At 43.0% G+C, this 25,596-nt stretch overlaps 1 protein-coding gene across 1 annotated transcript in view; it reads right to left on the minus strand.

The window, feature by feature from the left end:
• Nucleotides 1-25,596, minus strand: part of LAPTM4B (lysosomal protein transmembrane 4 beta) — a 61,923-nt gene that overhangs the window by 29,543 nt on the left and 6,784 nt on the right. The window contains exons 2-4 of the mRNA XM_055800343.1: nt 15,289-15,400; nt 8,261-8,334; nt 7,531-7,653 (exon numbers count right to left, since the gene is read on the minus strand). Coding sequence (XP_055656318.1) covers nt 7,531-7,653; nt 8,261-8,334; nt 15,289-15,400 — 309 coding nt within the window. The remainder of the gene's footprint in view (nt 1-7,530; nt 7,654-8,260; nt 8,335-15,288; nt 15,401-25,596) is intronic.

The raw sequence follows: 25,596 nt of genomic DNA on the forward strand, positions 1-25,596 counted from the left end.
TTTTTGGACAGCTGCTAGTGAGAATAGCTCTTTATTTAGCCCTTCCATGAACTGTTCAGATTGGTTAACATCAACCGCAGTTGTAACCGTTAGCAGATAAATGTTACATAAGCACATTTTCCGCTTCTTCAGAGCAATCTTTCTGTTCCTGTACTGAATTTAATGGTTGAAGTTTTTATCACGTTATCTTCTTTGTCAAGGTACAGCTTTTGTAGGAAACTAGCTTGCTATAATTCAGGAAGTTGCTGCTTTTTTTTTTCCACAGAAGGTTATTGCTGAATATAGTGGATGCGGTCACTCAGAGACCAAGAAAGCAAGAGTATATGCCAAGAAAAGATGCACTGAAAAATAAACACAAACCTTATCTGCAGAAAATTTAAGTATTAGTGCCACAGCCTGCCCTCCTGCCTGCAGGAGGGAGGCCATGCACACGGGTAGAAAGTCCAGTCAGTTAAGAACAATTACAGTAAAACTGGCCCAAAACAATTTTTTTTGGTATTGACCTGCCATTAAAAAACCAGTCAAACTAGTCTGTGAATGTAATAAAAAACTCCTAGTGAGGTTTTCGTCCTCCTCCACTCTGGTTTTGGGTACAAGTCAGTGGTCAAAGACTGGATGACTGCATACTGACTTAACCAGAGGTCAGCTTAACTGGGGCTTGCATGTGGGCAAGAGAAGGGCAGGAAAATGACCAAGATAGTTCCCGCTACCTTGAAGAGCAGGAACATCTGCTGGAGCCATGAGCCCTGGCCAAGTCTGGGAGCTGCACGTGCTGTTGAGCAGTGCCTGGCCCTCCTTTACAGCAGCAGTGTTTCAGGTGAAAGGACAACAATTCAGCACTGAAAGCAGCAAGCCAGGAGAGCATGTGAGGAGCAAATGCTGTGGCTTGTCTCCTTCAGGCTCAGCTTTCCAGATCTCTGTCCTGAAGAGATGTGAGCTGTAAGTGAGCCCCAGAGAGGCAGTGGGTGCTGCACCCATGACGTGGTCACCTGTACCCACAGGTGCCCTGGAGATCTTGGTGTGGGGTGTGAAAATTGAAGCTGGCCCCTCCTGGAGCTTCCCGGCTTGCTGTGTGGGAGACAGAGCTTTCAGGTCTGTGATTAACATCCACGGAGCATCGGGACAGCAGAGAAGAAACTCCCTTTGTTTGCTAACCAGGCTGGTGGCACCTGCCAACCAGAAGAAGTTTAACGCTGGTTTGCCCAGGCTGGCCTACAGACAGCCTGATCTTGACTCACAACTACAAACCCCTTCAGTGCAGTGGGAAAAGCAATTTATAAAACCTGCTGCTTTTGGCAAAGAAGCAGGAAAGATGGTGGGAAGCATCTCAGCTGGCTCCAGGCTCACCTGGTGCAGGCACCATCATGGAGCTGGTGCCACCAGCAGGCCCTTGGGATCCTCCCATGGCAGCAGCTGCTCCCAAAATCTCATTCAATCCCATGGAAATGGGTACCAACAGTGCTTCAGATGAATCAAAGACCCATTGCCCTCCACTGAGTGCAGTGATAAACACCAATGTGGGTGTATGAGGTGGAAGGAGAAATCCTGCTCCTGTGCTGGGAATTTGCTCTCCTGTGGGGACACCCTGCTACTGGGAAGACCCTGGACACCGGGCTCAGTGCTGCAACTTCTGGGAAAAGCTCAGTGTCAAATGTTGTACAAGGTTTGATGAAGCTGAGACTGGAATACGGCTGGAAGGGAAAAATCAAGCCTGTCCCCAGAAATACAGAAGTAATTTTGCCGCAGGACATGATGAAATTTTCTGCAGAAACAAGAGGTAGTTGTAGTGGTGTGATACTGGCATGCTAAAGTCATAATTAAAGCATCATTTATAACCTTGTCATGGACATGGAGAGGGCTGCATGCATAATAAAATACCTGGTAAACTTTTAATTTAAAAAAAATTACTGCTTATACATAGCAAAGTTCTGTTAAAAAGAACCTAAAACTGGGATGGAAAGTATATTTCTACTGTATTGATATTGTACAAAGGCACAGGAAGAATAAGAAGTCCAAGGCTGAATCCCTTTCTCATTCCCTCAGTCTGCTTGCATGACCTTTCACATTTTCCTTCCCCTTGGACCACAAAAAAATCCACTTTAAAAGATGGTCTGGATTCTCGTTCAACAGTTACAATCCTCTGACTAACAGAATCTTACAAAATTGAAAGAAAACAGCAATGTATCTGTAGAATTTTTAAAGCTCTACTATGAAGTTAGTAGTACCTCTTCTTTGGAATTATAAAGTGGCCTTACAGATGTCAGAAAGGATATTCCTTTTTTAAGCTTTAGTTTATAGGAAACATTTTTTCAGGTTTAACCTTTTTTATATTCTCTAGACATTTCCCCTAGGATTTAAAAGCTTGACTGATACCAGCTGAATTGTTAGACAGCAGCATTGCAGGTAGTGCCATAGTAAAGCTATTTAATATATTTTGACATTTTCTTCAGATGAATTGTAATTGTCCTGTACTTTAATAAAAAACAAGTTTGCATAATTCACTTGCAGACTAACCTGTTCTGGACCTCTGCTTCAACTCATTTTATATACTGTTATCAGATGACAGAAGATGAAGTGTTTAATTTGAAGGCTTTAGAAAGCCCATATACCAAAGATTTAGTGGGGTTAAAGAAATGTGCTTTAGGTCAAACTGCTTTAGACCACTACTGCTCCAAGTATCAAAAATATTTTTATTTTACACATGATGGATTTACTGTATGTGAAGGTTTTTGTTTTTCTAGTGACAGTGATAATGACCAAGATGTCCAACAAAACCCTTAGAAAGTTTTATCACATGGTCACCATAAAACATTTCAAATGCTAGATTTGTAACATCCACTTATTTTACACAACCTTTCATGCTGAGATGCTCTTGGAATTTATGGGAATTAAGTGGCATGCCTGTGTGCAACTGGGTATTTAAAGACAACAAAATGTTTCCAAAGATGCTTGTGCCTCTGAAAGAAGCAGCCAATGTAGGCTGACGTTACCAAATAACCTGTGAACACAATGTTCCATATTTTACAGTTACAACATTTTCAACTAGGGCTCTGCCTTCCCTATTTATTATTATTGCTAAAAGTACATGGAGGGTTTCATAGTAGCTTGCAACTCATCGCTGATGGACTGAAATCTGGCAGGTGCACACCACAGTGAATAGGTAACGTAATTCTAGATACTAGTATAGGGAAGTAGAAATGATTAAAAACATGGTGTTTTCAACTTAGAACATGAAAAAAGTGTTCTTCTGAGACTGCCAAATATATTCCAATACCTAATGCATACCTTCTTCCAGATATTCAACAATGGATTTGGAGAACAATTGGGATTTTTCATTTCTGTTATGGAGCTGTGCTCCCTAAAATATCATTCCCCAAATTTAAAGCATTTTTAGAGGAATAAAAACTGTAAGAATGCCAGGAAGAAACGCGACCCTTGCTTTCTGCCTACCTTGGCAAACCTCTGCAAAGGGGGTAAGGGTAAGATGCCTTTTTTGTATGTCTTATTTATGGGCTTATTTATAAATCATCAGGAGGGATCACACCTAACTGGCATGACTAGGTCTCACCTACAGGGACAAGGTTATTTACTGCAGTCAGTCTTGTCCTAAACACAGTGTTTGAGATGGCAAACCTTTCTGCCATGAGTGTGTTAAAAAGTAGGGAAACAAGACCATGGGTACAAGCCTGTTTAACAATATTTGAGCACTGGCACTGCATTGATGGCATTATTACTAAAAAATTTGAAAAGCTTGGGTTTAGTTTCATCTCATTGTGTGTCTGACTATCTTCACATCTCCCTTTTGTTTTTGCCCCCTTGGTGTATTTGCTCCGAATCAAGTGCAACAACCTTTTGACAACCGATGCAGCCCTGCCAGGTAAGAGTAAGAGGGTACAAATGCTGAGCCATTTGTGCTTAGGACCACAGCTAAGACACAGGAGGCACGAACAGCTTCAAAGTAGATGCAGAACAACTTCAAAGTAGATGCAGAACAGCCTCAAAACAGCTTCAAAACTTTGTTGAACAGGTGACATCAGTTGTACAAAATTCATCAGAGCTCTTGGTAGTTTTTGCCAATCACTGATCTCCACTGTGAATGTTAAAACAGAAATGACTCCTTGTTTCTAAATGAACTGAACTCGAACTAGCTTTTAGCTACTCATTATCAGTAGGCCTCACATTAATTTAAACAGCCCTTTAATACCTTTTCTCTGCATATGAAAACTCTAATGGCATCGCCTCTAGGTCTCCTTTCTCAGTAAATGAATCAGGAAAAGCTGATTGTCTCTCATCATTCTACAAGGTACCCATCTTCTATACAGTTTTTGGAGGAGCACTGTTCTTTACAACCAGACACTGTAAACAGGCAGATGAAACCCATGTCACCAACTGAGGCAGGAATTCTCCTTTCCCTTACTAATCATTGCTGTCGTCTTCTGTCCACAAATCCCATGAGTAGTTTTTACAAACAGCAAAAAAGACCCAGGTACTCTTGTTTTGGCACTTAGTTCCCTAGACTGCTTGCAGGGTCACTGCATCCCAAGTGAAATTGTCACACTGTATGCTCATCTGTATTCCTCAAGTATTTACATTTCTTTGCACTTAGTAACGTAGTACACATTAATGACTGAACTCAGGTTCTCAGTCCATCTAGCTCACTCTGATTAATGGCTCTGTCCTTAGTGCTATTTAATTCTTCATTGCTGTCCTGGCTTCAGCTGGGATAGAGTTAATTTTTTTCATAGTAGCTGGTACAGTGCTGTGTTTTGGATTTAGTATAAGAACAATGCTGATAGCACACTGCTGTTTCAGTTGTTGCTAAGTAGTGCTTACTCTGAATCAAAGACTCCTCAAGTTCCCCGTGCTCTGCCAGTGGGGAGGTGCACAAGGAGCCAGGAGGGAGCAGAGCCAGGGCAGCTGACCCAAACTAGCCACAGGGATGTTCCATACCATAGAACTCATGCTCAGTATATAAACTGGAGGGAGTTGGCCAGGGCCTGCTGATCGCTGCTGGGGGACTGGCTGGGCATCTGTCAGCAGGTGGTGGGTGATTGTTATCGGGCAACACTTGTATTTCTTGAGTTTTATTCCTCTCTCTCTTTTTGTTATCTCCCTATGATTAGTTTTACTACTACTACTACATTTTACTTTCTTTCCATGATTAAACTGTTCTTAACTCAACCCATGGGGTTTACCTTTTTCCTGACTCTACTCCCTATCCCACATGGGGAGTGGGGGGAGTGAGTGAGTGGCTATGTCGTACTTAGTTGCTGTCTGAGGTTAAACCACAACAATTAATGTCTGTGTCAGCCACAGGTTTTATTAGAAGTGATTTTGCTGGGAAAAAGTCGGGCAATGCAGGTTAGAGTCTTTCAGAGGATGACACAGAACAGCTAGATTAGGCTCCTGCTCGCAACCTCCTGCTAGAAGGCTCAATCCCTCTAGACAGCGAGCCTGTGGAAGCTCTCCCAAGGCTGGTGTTAACCTTTGTGAAGAGCCTTTTGGGTACTAAGATTATTAATGGAAGTCAGGAAGAGCTTGAAATCTACTGCCGATTCCTGGAGACCTTCTTCTGCCCGAAATAGAAACTCACTGGCAGATGGTTGGCTTGACCACGACCCTTTGCAGTCTGCCAGCTAACCTCTCCTAATCCATTTGATACATCCTTTATCGATCTAGCGCTTTATTGTTGCTCTGAGCTTCACGCTGCGAAGTCAAAAACCTCACGAAAGCCTATTATCTCCCTGCCTGTCTTTATTGACAAAGCCAGTAATCTTGTCAGTGAAAGAAAATGAGTTTGCCTGCAGGACTGATTTTCTGTGAAACCGTGCTGGCAGTCATTAATCATATTCCTCTAGTCTAATCCTTTATCAATTGACTCTCCTCTCAGCCCTTCTGTTATTATTCTGCTTGGTAGCAATGTCAGGCTAATCAGCCTATAATTATCCTGGAAATCCCCCTTGCCCTTTTGAGCACTGACAGTTTAGCACTCCTGAAGTCTCGCAACATTTCATTACCAGTCCAGAAAATGATTTACAACAGCAAGACGAAGATGTATGCAACCAGGGATTTCAATGCTCCAGAGCAGCAATGCAGCTCACAAAGTGCTCTGCTGCACCATCCCCAGCACCTTCCAAGGCTGGCTCCTTGTATTCTATGCTACAGAAGGGCCTATTACTTTTTTACCTGCAGGAACAACAGTGATGTTTTAGCAGACATTTTGAGAGAGTCAGATTCTCTTTGCCTTTCTAGTGAGCTGGCTCCAGATGTGACACCTGGCTTTCAGCAGAAGAGCAGGGGCTTTCTGGGGTGCAGCTCCCAGCCTGCTCCTGTCCCCGTCATGTTCTTGCACAGCAACCAAGACTGAGTAAAAACTGGTTATGACACATGCCCTGGGATAGGTGGGGGTGGGGGTGGGGTGGGGCAGGGGTAGGTCCTGCAGCCACACAGACACTTGTGCTGCTACAAGAGCAGGGCTGGCACTGAAGCAGAAGGGAGGAACTGCAGGTGAAGGCTCCAGCCAGTAGCATTGCCATCTTCTAGCACTCACCCAGCTATGGCTGTAATTCCCTCTTTTCCATTTGTATATCTGAGAACCTTTTGAATTATTTCTCTGCTTCTCTTCCAGTGTACCACCAGCTGCAAATGCAGATGGGTGTTAAACAAGGCAAAGGATAACAGGCCCCTGATGCATCCCAGCTCCCGCTGGCTTGACACATTGCCTCTTCCTGCAGATTTGTGTGGCTACTTATCTCCCTACTGTTCCTCATTACCTGTTATTTATACTGCCCTGTCTAGTTTTCCATCCACATACCAAAGTTCACAGCCAAGCTAATCTGTATTCAGGTTTCTCAAGGCAGATTTTCAGAGGCAGCTGCAGCGCTGGCTTCTCCAGAGCTCTGCAGCTCCACCTGACCCCCTCAGACATGGCATGTGGTCCTGTGATGAGACAGAGGCTGTTAGGCTCTTCTCCTTAGGTGGTTGCAATCATCCCTTGTAAGCTTACACAATAGAGGCTACAGATGTTTGGTTAAAATAGACCATGTGAAGAAGGGAGCCTCTAATTGTCCCTAAGATAGAATCCAAAAATATTTTCTAGCAAAACCAAACCTACATTGAATCAAACTCCTGCCTAATGAAACATGTGTTAAAGCTACCAAATAAATTAAAAGAGGCGGCAAAACATCCTTGAAATAGCACAAAAAATAAGCCACTGGATATGAACACAATGACACTGAATCCAAAAGCAATTACTTATTATCTATGTCTTGCAATATGAGTCTCATTCTAAATTAAGTGCTGCTGAGAGCTTCCACAGCACTGCAAAACTCCAGAGCTCTGCAAAAATATTGTAATAAGTTAGTAAGGTAACCTTGGCCAGACTAGCAAGGACTGAGAGGACTTTTCAAGGATGGCACTGGAAGTCAACAGGAAACCATTGGCCAGAAATACCAAACAAACAGTGCACCTTCCACAGGTGTTTTTTTTCTCCCAAAGCCCCCAGGGACTTGTAAACATCAAGTAATTTACCAGCTGACGGAGGTAGTCCTGAATTGTGCTGGGATAGACAAGTACACTGATGGCAACCAGTGTGTTGAGAGCAAAGTCAAAGATCTGGTAACAGAAGAAAGGGATGATCCAAGCTGCATGTTGCTAAAAAGGAAATAAAATGAAACTCATCAGCCACAAGTTAAAACAGAAGGATGCCTGTCCTTCTGCGCTACAATCTAAGGAATAGTTGACACAGTGCAGTGTTAAATCGGCTTAAAGAAATATGACATTTAGCCGAAAGGGCTGTCCAAGCCAACGTGGCTGCTGAACTGCACTAATGTGTGGTGTCAGTCCCACAACTCACTGTACTAGGACATTTAGAAAGCACATACTTCCTCCCCCCCCCCCCCCCCCCCCCAATTAATAGGATTAATACTGGGACAGACCACAGGCTTGGGAGGTGAATGGGAAAGAATCCCCTTAACTTTTGTAGGTACAAGATGCAGTTCTCTGAACTCACGGTTTGCACAGGGCTTACTCCTGTTTGAAACTGTGGACAGCCAACACGACTGGGCAGTTTTCCTGCCTGCAGCACCCGGCCCTGCGATACCACTGATCTAAGCAATCAGTCCTGCTGGCTCTTTGACTTTTCTTTTCCCCCTCAAGTTCCAGCTAAACCAAAGTTGCTAGAAAGCAATTTTCTTAACGTTGTTTCTACAGAGTTGTATAGTTCACTTGATTCATATCATCACCAAATATAATGAATTACCTTATATGCGCCATATGTAGCCATTGCACAGATCAGAATCATAAGAAGAGAAATCGCTGTGGCAATGCACATATCTGGAAGAGAAACACATCAAAATGATTGCAGATCAATTCAGAGCTTGGTTCAGTTATTTTGCCATCTACCTTGCGCAGAACATCTCGAAGGGCAGGGTGGGATGTGGGTGGGGATGGGATTAGGTACATCATTCAGTCATTGCCAGAGGAAATTTGGCTTTTGTGGGAAACCTCTTAAATATAAGAATTACAGACAGTGATTAACGCTGCACAAGCCTCTGCAGCCTCTATGAGGCTGTGGAGATGCAATGAATTATTTCATTTTTCTGAGGATTTTAAAAAATCAGGAGCAGTCTTTACAAGAAGACTATTTTGCCAGTGATGATGATATCTGTAGTCAGAAAGCGTCTGCTTTTCTGCACTACAGATTGTTTTTGCACTAACAGCTGCTGTATACCATTGCTCACAAATGTCTAGAAACCCTGGAAAAGGAGAAATGAATTTTTAAAAGAAAAAGTCATAGGGAGAGGCATCTTAGAGCAGAAATAACATCTTGGAATTTTTCATTTCAACCAAGAATACTCCAGAAATATACAGTTTATTAATGAAGATGTATAATTGTCAGGGAAGGTGAAGGAGTAAAGGAAGGAAAATACTCTTTAAGGTTTTGATTGGAGTAATTACAGGACTCCTATCTCTTTCTTCCACTGCGGCTCAGCTTTCAATTAACTTTTCATTAGATTTAAAACATTCCTAAGCCACAAACTGGCTGGAAGGAGATCCCGGGGAAAAAAATTACATATATTTGGTCTTTTCATATATACCTCCCTTGATACGATGACAGGCCACAGTCAGGACACAAGAAGTGCATTCTGGAACCTGACCTTGCAGTTTGGGAGTGCAACAGAACATTGCAACTGCTTTTCTGAGGCTAAGCCAGTGCACAAAGAGGAGAGAGGACATGAGGTATACAGGACATGACTTTAGAGATCCCACCTCTGTTGGTATCTGCTGTTTACATTGCTGTCAGCACGTGCATTTAAACTACCTGCCTCAATCAGACATTGGTGGACTTGAGACACAAATACAGGACAGTGTTCAGGCTGTTTACTACCCATCACTGCCTGACTCTGGAGGCATTCAGAGTGTGGAGATGCTTCCATTTGATCACAGAGTTGCCACAACATCTGACACCAGCACATGATGAGGACCATCCCACAGCATAGGACAGCCCCTCCACCTCCCTGGCTGCTTTAAAATGAGGTTCTGGGTAGGTGCTCTGGAGCCTTCATCAAAGTCCCTGAAAGGTAGTTGTGGACAGATCTCACCTATGACCACCAGGCAGCAGTGCATGTTCACCTGGGTCATGGCTAAAAAAGGAAGGACAGACTTGTCTATCTTGCCATTTTTTTCCAGCCTACCAGTACAATCATCCTTGAAGAAGACAAAGGAACCAGTCCTTGATCCTCTTTCACCTGAGGGAACACAAATCCTGCACTAGCACAGAGCTCCTGCCAGCACTAATCCAGAACCAGCAGAGAGGAACCTGAGACTTGTGAAGCTGGTGGGAAAGTGAGCAAGAGGAGGCTGTTGCTGGCTGATAAGGGCATCTCCAGAGGATGCTTATGTACGTTGGGCTACAGGCTTCTTAGGTACCGTGCCTATCAATGGCAGGATTAAGGACTTATGAACCTAGGTCTCCCCTTTCCTGGGACACTGCCTGTGTCCTGGGTTTCAGGACTCTTGCTCGCTCTCTCTCCCCCCAGAATTTTGTCCTTGTGATTGCATAGGGACTCAAATGCAATTGCAGGCTACTTCCTAATTTAATGGATGAGTCCCTTTGGCACTCAGAGAGGCACCTACCACTGTAGGTTGATGAGGGCCTGGAGTCCAGATGTCCTTATTCACGGACAAGAGCAAATGCTTGAATCTTTGTCTTACTGTCAAAATAAGCAGGTCTGACCCAGGAGAGGCACCAGCACTCAGCGCTGAGGTTAGCTGCACCCTGTGCTCACTGCTTCCAACCGGGTGGCTTTATGCCCCTTGGCTTGCGGGTGCTTGGAAATGCCATTGGGAGGCAGCTGGGCTCCTTGCTCATAATTCAGGAGGGGATGACATCTCAGTGCACCCCAAATTGCTCTTCATACCAAATGGTTCTTCAGGCAACTCCTTCTCCTCTTTGTGTAGAGGATCTGGACATCCAGCAAGGGGTCCGAGCTGCATCGCCGTGACCAGTCTCCAGCTTTTTAGGAGCGGTGAGGCTGTGCTGTGCCTGTTAGAGGTGACTGAATTCTGCCCTCAAGAGGAAGCACCCACAAAACAAACCTGTACTAATAAAAGGTACTACAGCCTCTTCAGACACTTTTAACTATGTGGTCATTTGGCTGCCCACATACATCCTGTGAAATCAAAACAATTTTGAATAGACCAGGTATAATTGAGGTAATGAAAGAAAAGGGGAGAACTGGAAATGGCTGCCCATAGCCACTAACCTCAATTGAGGTAATTGCAAAAGAGGCTCTTAGATCAACATTTTTATTTTAACCATCAGCCTGAAGGCACTGATCACTTATTTAGTCTGTCCGTTCTTAATCCCAGTCACCAACTCACTCTATCCAAGGGGAAGCTGCTGTCATTGCCGTTTGCAGCAGATGCAACAGTCACAGGCTTCGCCTTGCTCATGACCACAGCAGTACTGGTTCACAGCCAGAGCCCAGCAAACTGCAATAAACTTGACATTGAAGCTCTGGTCTGACACACTCACGCTCCCTGTCTCTGGTGTCTCTCTAGCTGTGCTCCACTGTGCCAAGTCCTAGTTGGCTCAAGCTGGTTCTTTCTCATTTAAGGCTTCATTGGTTTTTTTGAGCTGTGTCAGCTTCAATTAATCAGAATGAAACTAGATATGTAGCACATTAAATGAGAAGCTAACAGGGGTGTGTGAATTTTTTTCCAGCCATGATGTACTTCCCGTGGCATTCATGGCTAGAAGGGCTGTACTTGGACCACTGCAGTGGTTACACAGCCTAGTGTCCTAGATGGCTTTTCGAGTTTTCTGCTTGGGTTTAAAGAAACCAGTTGGGTTTTTTTCCTCTTATAGCTTGCAGCGAGATCCTATCTTCCCACCATGCTGGGGAGCAGATGCTGCTGGGGCTGGGCAGAGCTCCTGGCATGGGGCAACTGCGTGCACGGCAAGGTCTGCAGCTGGAGCTCTTTCAAACACATCTCACAAGCATTTCCTTGCCTTCCCCTCTCCTCTTCCAGAGGAGGCTGGTGGTGGGTGCTGCAGGGACAGGGAGGAGCAGCCAGCAGGGCCAGTGCCTGAGCCTGGACTTGTGTGGAGTGATGGAGACCTCAAATCCTCCAGCTCATCACCTGCCCCAGCCTTGGAGTTTATTGCTGGCTCACAGCTACAACAGCTGGGGGCCAGAAAGCTGCTGATCAGCAGCCTGCAATCCTCGGGCAGTTTTGCCCACCTTCTTAGCCTTATTTATGCAGCAGCCTGGCCTCCTTACTGACAGCTAAGGATTACTGCCTCGTTCTCTCCTCCAAGCTTCTTGTGCAAGGTCAGTGCCACCACTGCCAGCTGCCATGCAGAACCCATGTGACAGTGGCACTTTCTCTCCAGCGAAGAAAAGAGGCCAATGAGAAGGGAAGAATTTGCTGCACTTTTGAGCCCAGCTGACTTGCTCTAGAGGAGAAAGCCAGAGGGGAAGATAGAGCCCTGAATATGCCACGTTGTGGCAAAGATCTAGTTTTCTCCCCTCCCTGTGGCAGGGGCTCATGCTGCTGGGTGGTGTTGATGGGCTGAGGCAGGAAGAATACCTGCTCTACCATCCCCATTTACCCCACAGCAGAAGTCCAAGCCTGCTGTCTGTAGGTTTCGCTATTATTTTTTTTCTGTTTGAATTAATCTTGTTAAGCCCTGGATACATGCCATGTTCAGCAGAGAGACCATCACGTTATCCTGCCCTGCCCTGAGCCCTCTCCTTGTCTCGCCTGCCCATCCCAGGGCAGGGACACTTTGGCCCAAGTTGCTGACATCAGTGTCAAAGTCCCCCTCAGTTTCTATAGGCCACACATAGGATTTCAGTCCTTCTTGTCATATGGCTTATGAAGTATCACACACATTCATGACACCGGGAAGGCAGTAAATAAAACCAATCAACATGCACTGCTTGTCTGGACTGCTGACATGTCAGGACCATGGTCTGTGTATCTAAAGGAGCTGAGCAGCAGGCTCAGGTGGAAACCCTCTGGGAAGTCAAAATTATTTATAGGGCTTTTCCATCTCCTGCCCAGACATTATTAGTCTTTTAACAGTGGCAGTATTACATTGGGCAGCTCACACTTTTCTAATTTTTCCTAGTCCAGCTTCTAGTTCATGAAGTCCCTCAGGCCCTAAGGAAATAATAAAAAGAAAGATGACACTAAATGGGCTCAGCTGAGTATCCAGCACAGGAGGAAGCCCAGCATGTTCCCCAGCTCCCAGATGTGTTTCGGAAAGCCAGCCAAACCACATGCACTGGTGTCTTCCAGTAACTCCATCTGCCACATGGCGAGTCTTGGCAGACTTTCCCCACCACCACCCCTCATTTCCTTTTCTAGAATAGAAGGGAAAAGCACTAACCTACAGCTTTTTCTAAGTGCTCAGGTAAATCCTTTCTCTGCTTAATCAAACAGGCATTTTGGAGCCTCTGGCAACGCTCCAGGAACCACGCTAAATCCTGAAATTAAGGCTAAGCAGATGTGAGCTGAAGAACTGATGCTGCACTGGCATTTTCAAGCAGTTTGCACTAGACTGACTCTGGCTCTGCATGTGACAAGAGTTTTTCCCACTGCTGGAACTTAAAATGGAAAATTCTCCATAAACCAGGCCTGAGCACAGCCAGAAGTAAATATAAATACAAATACTGGGGGGATCCTGCTTTCTTGGATGTCAAGGCAAATTTGCCATTAACTTCAGGTTAGCCACATTTCCACTACTGTGACTCAGCTGATAAATTTATTTCCAGATTACATTCTCAGATCTTTTATGAAGGAGCCTATCTGAGGAAGGAGGAAAAGGGAGTGACAACTTTACATGCAAACTCTGTGTCTGCTTTTTTTGTTTGTTTGTTTGCTATTGATAGGAGTGTCAAAAGTAATAATGAGTAACGGCTACTAGTATTTCCATCATTATTATTTGTCAATACAATTACATATAGATAACAACTTTGGGACCTTCATTAGCATAAAAATGGATGTATCTTCCTGTATTTCATACACATGGCTTCACATCTAAGGATTTCAGTACTTGCACCTAACCTGGGAAATATTTCTTAAAAAAAGACAAATAAAAGTAGGACAAGAGAAGAGCATGTAGAAGTTTGTCTGACGTTTTATCAGAAAACATTTCCTCATTTTTGAACGAATAGTCATACTTAAAGAAAAAAGAATAAATAAAAAAATCTCTGGCCAGCTATTTCCAGTAACTATAAAAGCCAGTAGCTTGATTCAACTGCCTTTACTCAGTAAAGGCATTAAACCAGAGGGAGTCAAAGAATAAAAGGAAACATTAATTCAAATATTCATTCGTAATTTAACTGCCTGTGAAATGTTCCCTTTACCAAATGGAAATGAGGGCGCTTGCCCCAGAAGCCATCCTTTTACAGTCTTGCAGGGTTCACTTCAGAAGCCTCGATAAAAAAATATAGAAAATACAATTTTCAAGTGTAGATGGAAATCCCCAATGTACTTGATCTGACAGCTATTGCATTACAAAACAGAATTACAATTTAAAAGCCGTGGGCACTGGCAGGCCTCTGATGCTGGCTATATAAAACCACACTGACAGACAGTCATTACCAAGGTTAATCTCTGAGAATTAGGACAAGGCAGTCAGTTTTAATATGTCAGAATCAGCTAGGAGCCCATCTGTATCTACTATGGTCCTTACTTTCTTAAATCCAGTTATATAAAAAGAATTTTAGTTGGAAGTTGTAGGTGGTTTTACAACGAAGACACAATAAAGTAGCAATTGTCCCTTATTATTAATTAATTAAGATCCTCTAGGCATATCTGCACTAAAGACCTTGTGGAAATAAGCATCTCTTAACTGATACCCAGCAGCTCTAACACACCATGGGTACAACTATTTTTCTCCCATGTGGAGTATTCCTTTCCTACTGGTGTTTTTATTGACTTCAGCAGGAATGAGGAAAGGACTTAAGAGCCTTTTGCTGCAGATGGGTGAGATTCTGAGCAGCAAGACACCAAGTGTAACTAGCAGGAGACCTTGTTTCAGATTACTGTAAGAAATGCTGAACTTAACTATCTTGTGAGCAGAAAGGAAAATAAACAGACATTTTTTTCAAAATCACATTGAAGGAAAACCTTTCTAGATACAAATTAAATGGTTAAAGCAAATCAACAAATCAAACATTGCTAAATAAGTCCAAACAGTCATGGAAGAAAGAAACATTTGCAAAGGACAGGAGATATTTCCAGGAGACATAAATGGCCTGGCTCACCTTCCCTGCAACCATCTTGAAGATTTTCTATCATGCTCTTTGGTGAGTGAAGGAAGCAGCCCTGTGTAATCGCTAATATGCCTATAATATAAAGCTAATATTTATATTTGCATCTATTACAAGATTTATTTCAAGACACAAATAGCAGTATGGATTCTTATGCATGTGTGGGCACTGTGGGACATGGTACTGGGAGGTGCAGAGACTCTGTATCTCCCCCTGTCTTGCAAAATCCTCCTGGGGCTTTCAGTATCATTCTCCAGGATAACATCTCCATGTCAAGGGTTGGCCCTGCCCCTGCCAAGGCAGGACACAGCAGAGCAGACTGATTACTAATAGGTAGCAGATAAGGTTACTACTAGGTAACCAGTTTGAACTGTGCCATGAATACACCTTTCATAATAAAAATGCATCTGTAAGATACCAAGCTGGAGCAATAATTAAAGGACAGTAATTACTGAAATTATAGGACAGTTACGTAAATGCTGGAGCAGTTCGTACTTACTGGCATCATCCATAAATTCAAATTCACCCCCTAATTCAGCACTGGTTAGGTGATACTGGTCAGGATCGGTCAGGGCACTCAGCAGAATCAGCAATACCACCGAATTGATAATCTACAGGGAGGAAAAAGGGAAAAGGGTCAAGCTGTGAAAGTAAACTGTGAAAAACCTCTGGGTAGCATATACCCACCACAGTCCGTGCCAACTGTGGCAGAGGCTGTTTTCCAGCCATCCAACTGCAGTATTTAACTAACACTGCAGTTAGTTTCTCTGGGTTTGCGTAAACAGGACCTATTTCTTCCCCAAGTGGCAGCAGGAAAACGGAACAAAACGTGGATTGCCCCTTTCTGTTCTGACTCCCTCCCACACCACCAGAAAAGTTACCGCTGCCCTTTCAGATTACAAAACACATTAGCACATCCACTCCAGTTTGCTCTGTTGTAAAAACTAAAATCAATTAAAACCAATAATTTTGAGATTATTACAGATGCATGATGTCGTCAAGGATTATTAGCATGGCAGAGCTGGAACTGGGGACAGGCCCTAGGAAATTGCTACGTCAACAAAGAAGAGCTGATTTGCTGGAAGAGGCTGTGTTTTAAGAGACCATGAGCGATGAGCTGATCCACGTGAAATGCTAAATCAGGAGGCCTTGGGGGGATGGGAGTGGGTGGCAATGTGAGCCCAGTGTCTGATGCACAGCTTCCTGTGTCGTATGGCACAGAAAGATGCTCACATACACCGAGGCCTTGGCTATGAAATGTGGTAAGTCAATTAAACCCAAGAGTATAGTATAAAGCCATTCAGTAGAAACAGATTGTCAAGTATCAGCTACGAGAGGAACTCAAGAGGTTAGCCAAGAGCTGTATTTTAAAACAAATTTGAACAAAATGCTCATATCACTTTGAAGCAAAGAGGGCTAATTGAAGAAAAGAAGATTGCTCGGCATGAAATAACGCAGCCTGGCTAGAAGATTATTCTACAGAACTAAGAAGATAACTGATGAACAGGAAAACAGAAAAGAAAGCTGATAATATAATATGCTGGAAAAGATGGATTTTTATTGCTTCGATTCTCACTTCAAAGTCATCCTAATCTGATCACAGGTTACTAACAGCAACAAAAAAGGTGTAGGAACACAGGCTACCATAAGACATAACAGGCTAGAGAATTTCGTGGGTAAGATCAATGCTTTTTGATTGGCAAATTCCATCAAATTTAGCTGATAACAGATCTGTTAGCAATGATTTTGAACAACTACTGAGAATAGATTGAGTTCAAAAGACAGGGAAAGAGCAAGCACAGTTTATGCTTTTTCAAAGCAGGAAGGCCACGTAAAGAAAATCTAGCCAGAACATGAGATTTAAGAATAAAATAAACCCAAGGAAAGACAATCAAGCAGTCTCCCCATCAGCACTTCAAATTTGTATGGTCATAACCAACAATCACCATGGGCTTGTCAAGGACAAAGCGTAATTAATTCCTTCTCTGACAGGCTAAGAGGCCTTGTGGACAGTGAAAAAACAGTGGATATCGTCTCTTTGCATCTTAGCAAGCCTTTTAATGTTATGAGATTCTTATAACTGAGCTAGGAAAACCTGGTTTGGTTGAAAGTGCAGGAAGGTGAGTGCACAGCCAGCTGGATAGTTGTAATGAAAGAACAGCTGTCAAGGATTCACAGACAGTGTGGAAGATACATTGATTATGGTTTTCCAGTACCATTGAAAGACAAGAAAGAAATTGGTATTTCAATTCACCTGTGACTGGTATCTTTCTTTAATTTTCAGACAATGCCAAGCTGTAAGCACTGGGATATAAGATTAAAAAGATTTTGACCAACTATGGCAGAAGCCAACTGTATCCTGGGCTGCACCAAAAGAAGTGTGGCCAGCAGGTCAAGGGAGGTGATTCCCCCCTTCTATTCTGCTCTCCTGAGACCTCCCTGCAGTGCTGTGTTCAGCTCTGGGGCCCCAACATAAGAAGGACATGGAGAAGAGAAGTTTCTGGGGAAGACCTTATAGCAGTCTTCCAGTACCTAAAGGGGGCCTAAAGAAAAGCTGGAGAGGAACTTTTTACAATGGCATGCAGTAATACAATAAGGGGTAATGACTGAAAGGGATAGAGATAGATTGGACATAAGGAAGAAACTTTTTGTGATGAGGGTGGTGAGCCCCTGGGACAGGCTGCCCAGAGCAGCTGTGGATGCCCCATCCCTGGAAGTGCTCCAGGCCAGGCTGGATGGGGCTTTGAGCAGCCTGGTCTGCTGGAAGGTGTCCCTGCCTATGGCAGGGGGTTGGAACTAGATAATCTTTAATGTCCCTTCCAACCCAAACCATTCTGTGATACTACGAATTCAGACAATAGAGCACAATTCAGTACCAACAAGCACAGAGCATGACATTTGTGATGAACTGCAGAACAAGAGGAGAAATAACTGACTAGATAACAGTTCCTCAGAAGTTTGGGTATGAGAGTGAATAAACTGAACGTGACTCAGTGCCATCCCACAAGCTCATCTTTGTGGCTACGTGGTGGTGGGCAGTACTGCAGAAACCTGGGTATTAGACGCACAAGTCATCTTCCCACTCGCCCTCCACAGGGCCTCTGCAGAAAGGGTCCAGTTCAAAGTCCTTCTAAAATGTACCAAGAAAAACCCTGGAGAGGATCCTGCAACAGAACAGAAGGTGATCAGACATCTGGAAAGTGTGACTGACAGGGAAAAAAGTGGGGTTGTTTAGCAAGGAGAAGCTGGAGGCAGATGTTCTCAGTCTTTTTTGTGCAGAAAGGCAAGGAAAAGAAGGAGGCCATAGACTTTTCTCCAGGTCCACTGGGAGATGAGTAAAGTAACAGATTTACATTACAGCAAAAGGAAATTTAGGTTAGGAAGCTTGCTGAATGATAAGAACAATCAGACAACAGAAGAGATTGTCTGGAGGGGTTTAGAGAACTTCATTACTGCATTTTTTCATAGAACAGTTAAATAGCTTTGTGTTGGGAATGCTGCAGACATAGATGGTCTTGTCCTGGCTTTGAAGACAGATCAGAGACTGTCAACATTCAAAGTTACATTCCATAAATCCTACTAATTTTTAACATTATGTGTAACTTTATATTGCAATCCAGTTCTTGCTTACTCTTTTGTGGAAAGCTAAAGGACATATACCAGTAATAAATACGTTACTGAAGTACCCAAAATAGCCAAGCAATCAGAAACTATAAATGCGTATAGTGCTGCTATTTTAGAGGCATACAAGTTTAATCTTTCGTACAGGTATAGTCAGGAAGTTTCATAAAATAGTGACCTAGACACTCTACTTTCTCCATACGGATATGTCCAGATTCAGATCTGAAGTCCAGTGAGGTCAGTAGGAATCTATCTAATGCTCTTTAGTGCATCACTTTTCTGTTCTATCAGGTTGTTCTTTTGTGACCCTCATCATGACCTCTAAACACCTTCCAGCTGTGCTGTCAGCAGTGCAAGTGAAATATACCACGTGCTTATTTGCTCGCTCTTTCTCTGAGATGAAATGTGTGCACAGTTGGGTGTGTTGTATTTCTTAGGGTTTTTCTTTTGTTTTGAAAGTGATGCAACTGTTGAATTTTGAAAAATGCTTTCATGCATAAATTTAATGTGCTTAAAAACTTACTGACGTAGCATCTTCCAAGGACACATAATCAAGGACAAGAGCATAAAGTAATTCCCTACTGATATATGCAGTTAGTATGAGAGTTGAAATCTGTGTTCCAGGAAAAGCAGAAGAGATTTTTATGCTTTCTTAATAAGGCCAAGATTTCTCTTACATTCCTTCAGCAACAAATAATGTAACAACTAATTAACAGTGCTTAGAAAACATTTTCATTATGCGAAGTTTCAGTAAGCAACTGGGCCCTTTACCTTCCCAATGAGACATGTTATCCTCCTCTTATGGATGGAGAAACAGAAACATGTTCACGAACATACACCAGGGTGGTTTTCAGCAGCAAGAATAAAATGCAAGATTTTGCACTATCAGGTCAGAATGGTACCCACTGAGTCCTGCTGCTGGTTACGGTCACGCTGCTACCCACAGTTATAGGAGAGGAGCCCCAGGAGTACCAACGTTCTGGCCCTGCCCAGCCCCACTTTGGACCTCCACACATCCCTGACCGTAGCCCAAGACCCCATTTCAGATCAGCCTGGGGGTTATCAGTCCCTGCTCCAGCAGCACCACAGGAATGCAGGTCTCCAGCCACGCTTCCTGGATGGACCCCCTGAATGCGCATTGTAGCTTGTCTGCAGTTGTGTCCCTGGTCTCATCCTCTTTTGCTCCTGGTTCAGCTGCCTGGATGGCCGCTGGCCCTGGTTCATCAACTGCCATGTTGGGGGCTGTTGATAGACCCCATTATCAGCCCCCAGTTCTGCACCTGAGCTCAGCCCTTGCAGGATGGTGCCCAGAGTGGCCTAACAAGGGACTGGAGAAAGATCCCACAGAAAGTCCTAGAAATGCTTGTGTCCTATTATCCCGATAGAGAAATAAAATAATAATTTTAAAAATCCCCAAATCTTGCTTCTCTGGCAACCAGATTCTCACCAATGCAGAGGGGGAAAATAACTGCTTTGTAGAGACCCCAGAACATATAATGAAACGGGGGGGAAAGAAAATATGGAGGAGGTAGCTAGTCTAAATATTGGAGCATTACTTGGATCTCCTGCTCAAAGTTTACCAAGCACAATTTCAGTTTTGAGTAGAATATATTTTAAACATCAGTAACTGCGTGAGAGAAGGTGCGTGCAGGCAGGAGGGAGAAAGGCAGCACACACTGAGACCAGGACCAGCACTGCCAGCCGCTGCTGCTGCTTCCGTCTGTACCATGGTAAGGAACCAGCAGCTTGTGTACAATGTGATGCAGCTCTGCTTGGGGGAATGTGCAGCATTCAGGATGCAAGGAAGCAACCTCATGTTTGCCACAGACAGCATCCAGCATTTAGAAACCATATAACACATTAAAATTTCAAACTTCTGCACCAATGAGTGAGTTGCCTTATTTATTTCCCACACCATTTGTTCCAGAGATCAGCAGTGAGCTGTGGTGACCCATGGAGATAAAATGCAGGGGAAGAAAGGTGTTAGGAACCACTGCAGCAACAGGTAATGAGAAAAGAAGTACCACTGTAATTTCAGACCCTTCACAGAAGTGCAGCTGCATGGTATCTATCCCAGCTTATCTAAAATAAAATTAATTCCAGTAGCTCCTGAGAGCATGCCATTAACAGAGATCTTTTGCTGATTCCTAACTCAAGCAGATAGAGAAATGCTCAAGCCAGCAACTACATAGGTGTCTGTAAATACTAAAAGAATTGTCAGGAATTACAAGGGCTTAATTTTCCCCTGTCTTCCTCCAGCTTACAGTCAAGAGTTGAAATAAAATTGCTCTGATAAAGGAGTTTAGAAGAGGAAATATTAAGCTTAATTTAAGTCGGTGCACTGCATTAAAAATACACCAGTATTTCTATTGAGATCCACAGGGTCCCCTCTAAATATTCTGCTACAGTTCTCCTAAGACTTCCTAATGCAGTAAAGAGAGATCCTTACATTTATAGGAAAAAGTAAGGAAAAAATCCTAGCTTTATTTATATTGAGGGTTCAATTTATAACTGAACCCATGCATGGAACAGTCTGGATGTAGTTTATACAGTGGAAGATGTACATACACTTTTAATTCTGGGTCTCTTTTCAGCCTCACTGAACTCGAGAGATCTGCTTAAGTATACACCTTAAATCTCTGCATTGGTGGAGAGCTAACTCACTGCCTGTGCTCCCTGCCCGGGGCCCTTTTCAGTTCCAGGGAGCTGGTTTAATGACAGTGAACACCCCAGTAACAGGTAGATATAAAACCCCAATACTTTCAGATAAGGAGAGAAAAATAGAAAACTGCAGAGATACACTTCGGTTTTATGATATACAAAATAATAAAAAAATAGATTTAATGAAAACATTCTGGGCTAACCCTCCAACTTTCTGTAATCCACATTAGTGAATTATAATAATGTGATCGATATAGGCAGCTAGTTACCAAAAACATCATTGTAGCTTACTTTATAGTTCCGTACCTGATACAGCTACCAGATGAAAGAGGGGATGATGTTTCTGAACCAAACAAGTTGTGACTGAGCAGCAAATAACAGCAGATTTCTCCGAGGACTTTGAACAGTGAGCCATCTCCAGATGTTGCTGACCAAGGCTCCTAAACCTTGGCCAGGTTTTGAACTGGCACACACAATTCTAGTGTGTTTTTAATACCCCACAAAACTGCCAGGGTTTAGTTTGTTGCCCTCTACAGAGATGCTTATTGAAGCAAATCACCAAGGACATTAGTTTTACTAGTAAGAAATCCTGAATGTTTTTAAGAAAACTGAACAAAGTCTCAAACAAAACCCCCATACCCTCTGTCTCCCTTAAAAAACTCAAGGTAAAGTTGTGACTCCAGGTGCTTGTTCTCTGTAGAAATTACAGAAACAAAACCCCAGTCTTAAACTATTTTTGCTCATTGAAACTAAGAACAGAAGAATATTTTATAGTATTTGGATATTTGAAACCAGTATTACTATTAGAAAAAGTAAGAATGTATGGAAACTGTATAGTTTAGCCAACTCAGCATCCTTAATCCCCTCCATCTACCTTTGTCTTCCCACTTGGCATGTTAATTGCATTGTTCTTGATTTTTTCCTTTAGCATAGAAGATATCAATACAAGCAAAAATGCTTTTGTTCATCAAAAGGACAGAAAAACCCTACAACAGGGAAAAAAACCAAAGTTCAGGGTTTAACTCAATAGCTCAGGGTAAATTAGCACTGTCTGGAACACCTTTCCCAAACTTATCTGTTAGCATTGATGACGAGTTAAGGTTTATGAAATATTGGCCCATATGGGCAGATTTTTCTATCTGTTCTCTCTCCCCCTGATAGGCAAAGTATATTTTGTTTTCTGAATTCTGATTAAACAAGGAGGCACTTTTAGCAATAAAGGTTTTACAGCTGTCTGACTGGTGTGGAAAGCAGGCAAACAAGGTGAGAAGGAACAAGGTGTCCCTCCAGTGGGGCCAAGTATCTTTACAGATCTTACAGCAATATCTCAGTCACCTTCTCCCTCAGGGCACGTAGGACCCAGGACCTGCATCTAAGCACGCCTCAGTCAGTGGCTTGAACGCCCAGAAAAGGAGGAGCAGGAGAACCCTGGCTGTCAGAGTAGATACCTCTCTTTTTTTCTGCTGTGTAAGCCTTCTGCCTCATGCTAATGAAAATGTTTCAGCTTGCCAGCACTGAGGGACAAGCCACAGATGTGTTAGTGATGCACAAATTAATGAATGGTCCGAGGAAGGAAACCCAGCCACACTTAGTTATCTTTTCACCCAATAGAACACAGCAGTCTGAAGGGGAACAGAAAGATGCCACATTGCCACATCAAGTTGGGTTACAAGGGAATCCTTCACCCCTTTCACCAGTGAAACTCATCACCAGACATCATTACTGAAGCCAAAAGGTTGGAGGAATACAGAAAAGGATGACCTGTTTATTCAGGAAATGCAAGTGCTTAGTCATATTACAAAGCATCCTAAAAAAACAAAATACAAGTTTTCCTGCTTCAGGTTGTTGCCCAACCTTAGAATAACAGCAGCATAAAAGAAAATATTGTCCCTGCACAAGTTGCTCTTTCTTACCTCCCCTGCGTGACTTCTCAAAGCCTGTTTGTGCCTGCTACCTGAAACACTGCACTGGGATAGGGAGAGTGTCAGTCAGATCACAAGTAGCAATTAAGTTTTTATGTTCTTTAATCTGGAGAAGGCAAGGTAGAGTCTGCAATTCTTGTTGCTTATTTTTCTGTATTACTCATGAGAAGTCAAAGAATGATCCAGACAGGCTCAGACCAGCACGCTACAGAGTGCGTATTCTAGAGAGCATAAAATAGAAAGCCGCATTAAATATTTTAATCAGACTATATATATAATTTCAACTTTGGTTATTATAATGACACTAAGCACGGAACTTCAAAGGCTATGCTGATTAAATTGATATAGGAAGTCCAGCATAATTTATCAGCACTCTTCTATACAAATGACTCACTCAACTACTGTCTACTGCCAGGCTTTTAACAGCCCTAAAACTCAAACCACAGGAGATCTGTTATTAATGAAACATGGTAATGACAAAATTAAAAAAAAAAATAGATGGACAGACTGTGCAGGATGCACACTAGAGGTTTCTGCCTCCCTAGAGATAGAGTTTAATTTGTTATACTTAATCTTAGTCTTTCCATGGTTTAAGGAAATAGGATATTTGTATGCAAATCTATCAGTGGATTCTTTGTTACTTTTACATTGTATTTAAATACAGTTGAACTCATATCTGAGCAAAGTCCTGAAAATGATTGCTAAGGTCTTCTGCCCGGCCCTAGGGAAATAAAATCATATACCCATGTTCAAGGTAAAACATTGCCAGATCAACTCAGAATTTCCACTAAAGCACACCTTGGTTCAGGATGCTGCGGAGAGCTAGCCAAGAATGGTATGCATTAAAACCTTATTAGAAAAAGGGTTGCTCGATGGGTCAGTTGGGATTTGTTTGGTTTCTGCATTTGTCCTTTACTTCCAAAACCTGATTTTTGAGTCTTGCGGGTGGCTATGAAAGGTTGAGGGCAGACCTGCTAAAGTGTCACTGTTGATGTGAGTCGTGGCAGCTGCCATGAGTCTGAAGCTTGGTGTGGACTTGTGACAGGGGCTGGGCCAGTGAACGTGGCTGTAACTGAGCACCCAGGCTGGACTGCCCAAGGCAGCTGGCCCTGGCCAGCAGCTAGTGTGCCTTACCCACACCAGCCCGTGACTCTGTGCTCAAACTCACCTCTAGCCTCTTTGGACATGTGTTACTGCACTGGTGAGAGGAGTGTACCCCAACTTTTGGCAGCAGACTACATATGCCCACTTAATTAAAAAAAAACCACAAACACAAAAAAGCAAAAAACAACAACCAAAAAAAAAACCAAACAAAGCACACCAAACCTTTGATCAATTATCGTTATGTAGTCACCACAGGCAATATGCATAGAAGTCATACAAAAGGGACCGGACTGGGGCTGTCGGTAGTAAACTGCATCATTGCATCACTCTGCAACCCAAGGCAGGGATTTAGTCATGCAAGGAAGAAATGGGCACACCACAAAGAATGGTACAGTACAGATAATTAGTAAAATAGTAAATAACATGATTACATGTATCTGATCTGTCTGGGTGCAGCTGTTTCACAGTTGGGAAATGCACCTCCGCAAGGTGAAAACCTCCCACAAACCTGTGTTTCTGCCAAAAGCATTTGTCCTGTCTGTTTTAAGTAGCTTAATATATCTCCTGACAGAGCAAAACCTCGCTCAGCACAAGCCAGCAATGAAATGGAAAACAGCCACAGCACTTTAAAAAGCTCTTCTAAGGCAGAGGACGAGGATGACATTAGTCAGAGCTTATTGCAGATATGCGAAAGAGAGCAGACCCACAGGAGGTCGAGGAACAGCGTGCTAGGCTCAAGTCCAGATTATTTCTTCAATGATGCCTTCCTGGCAGATTCTCTACTTCAGATCGACCAGGAGCACTCTCTCGCACCTTCAGCAATGAAGGTGGGTTTTCTCTTCCCGTTCTGCTCTTTGGAGATTTGCGGCTTTAACCCTCCAGCCCAGCTGCAGAAAATCCCGTGTGCATTTTCAAGTCTCACCACTTTAAACTTTCAGAGTTTTACAGTCAAAGCGTGAGCCCCACAATAAAACCTGAGCAAAAGAAAGCAATCAAGGAAATTAATTCCTGGCTATTTTGCAACATCCGTCCCATATGTCCAGGAATATATAAGACTAATTGCATTTTCACTGACGTCAGTCTAATCAACGATCAGTTTACAAAGCTTAATGTGTTCTCCTCTGGCTCACTAGGAGATACATATTAACCTTCAACAGAACTTCTAAATACATTTTACTTGATTACTGTAATACCTCCTCTCCTTTCTATAAATACATTCATGACTTTTTGTATAAAAACCAAATGTAATTACAGCATACTGGACCCTTAATGTGTTTTTTTCCTTTAACAAGCATTTATGCAAACTTTGCTCCTATTACAACCAACCATCTGTTTTCTCACTGAAGGGAGACAACTGTCCCCTGTAATCCCACTGAATTTATTACCCAATTGAAGGCCTTTACTAGAAAAAAAAAGAGTATTTTACAAAGGTTTGCATTTTCTGAATTGGTAACTGCATTGATTAGATGAGATAACTGTGTCATTATCCTGGACAACTG

Source organism: Falco peregrinus, chromosome 3 (genome assembly GCF_023634155.1).
Source record: "Falco peregrinus isolate bFalPer1 chromosome 3, bFalPer1.pri, whole genome shotgun sequence".
Lineage (NCBI taxonomy): Eukaryota > Metazoa > Chordata > Aves > Falconiformes > Falconidae > Falco > Falco peregrinus.